Source organism: Orycteropus afer, unplaced genomic scaffold, assembly GCF_000298275.1.
Source record: "Orycteropus afer afer isolate SDZICR_OR568_19922 unplaced genomic scaffold, OryAfe1.0 scaffold00798, whole genome shotgun sequence".
Lineage (NCBI taxonomy): Eukaryota > Metazoa > Chordata > Mammalia > Tubulidentata > Orycteropodidae > Orycteropus > Orycteropus afer.
Genome location: NW_006922385.1, coordinates 750773 through 752280, shown reverse-complemented (window position 1 = coordinate 752280; position 1508 = coordinate 750773). Strand labels below are relative to the sequence as shown.

Here is a 1508-nt window from a genome sequence, read left to right as displayed (position 1 = left end):
CAGGACAAACAGGAGTGCATAACTATAAGGGGCACAGGGAGAGTGTTCCTGGGCAGGGAGGGGAGGACACTGGGTTAGAGTTGAGCATAGTAAATGGGGAGTGAAACTAAATGTACATGTAACATTGAAACTAAAGGTACACATAACGTTGAATGTAAAATAAATTCTTAAAATTAAAAAAAAGAATAAAAAAATATTTCCTAATTTTTTAAATAATAAAACATCTACTTTTGTAATGCAACATTTAGTAAAACTTTCCAAGTATCATTATTATTTATACTAATATAATTAGATTAGCTACTTCAGTATGAGGTGCAAAGCAAATATTCTATTGATAATTACTTTTGAAATAAGTTAACTAATATATTACTATATTTCTGTAACTTTTTTAGACTTCATAACTTATTACCGTGTAGACAACATATATTTTAATTTTTTTGTTAAGTCAAGAAATAGTTTTTGATTCATTTATTCTTTCCTAGAGTATATCTCTTTAACCCAAACTACATTTTTCTAGATTGTATTGTAAATGATAAAATACGGACAGAAGTAAAGTTTTTGTTATGAAATTCTCAAAGCTTGTGTCTAGGTCTAGACAATTGGTGGCACTTTATGAACACCATCTTTTTTTTCTGATTTACAGATTATCAGCAAACAGCCATTCTTTGACACCTCAAATTGATATGGATTCCAGTAGCTCTGAAGAATTCTATCAGGCAGTTCACCACGCAGAACAAACCTTCAGAAAGATGGAAAGTTACCTGAAGCAACAGCAACTCTGTGATGTTATCCTGATTGTTGGCAACCGAAAGATACCAGCACATCGGTATAGTAGTCTTTATTTATTGGGTATACATAGTCATGTGTTTAGAAGTGATAGACTGATATCTAAACCCAAAAACCCAAACTCACTGCCATGTAGTGGAATTAGACTCATAGCAACTCTTCCTTAGGTTTCCAAGATGGTATCACTACGGAAGAAGCTTGTACAAACTTTCTTCGGAGGAGTGCCTGTTGGGTTTGAACCAGCAGCCTTCTGGTTAGCATTCAAATGCATCTAGATGGCAGAAAGTTCTACTATAATTTCAGAATGGAGAATCCCCATTTCTAAGGGAACTTAGGTCTTTTTTATTTAAATCTTGTATTTGCTAGTTTTTTTTTTTTTTCTTTATTAGGAGAGATGCTATTTTAAGTGGTTAATTTTATTTAATAAATAGAGGACATGTAAATGATTTTAAAAATATACTTCCTATAACTACAGATGATAACTGTTGAGAAAAAAAGTATGCTTTTTTGTCTGACTTATGTTTATACTAAGTGGAAATCAATTGTAATTTAGGTGGATGTACATTTGCCTAAAATCTGGACTGAGATTTGCCTTCCCTGCCAATTTTTAAAGAAAATCCGGTTATATTAAAGACATATTGTTGGTTTCAACTCGAAAATTCAAAGAACTTCATATTTGCATCTTTACTTTGTTCTTTATGAAAATATTTAATTTATCATAT

The 1508-nt window shown here is 31.4% G+C and overlaps 1 protein-coding gene across 1 annotated transcript in view; it reads left to right on the top strand.

Annotated features, from left to right (window-relative positions):
• The first annotated feature begins 644 nt into the window (after positions 1-644).
• Positions 645-1508, top strand: part of LOC103211805 (kelch-like protein 1) — a 499593-nt gene continuing 498729 nt past the window's right edge. Inside the window, exon 1 of the mRNA XM_007957787.2 lies at positions 645-826. Coding sequence (XP_007955978.1) covers positions 684-826 — 143 coding nt within the window. The 5' untranslated portion in view covers positions 645-683. The remainder of the gene's footprint in view (positions 827-1508) is intronic.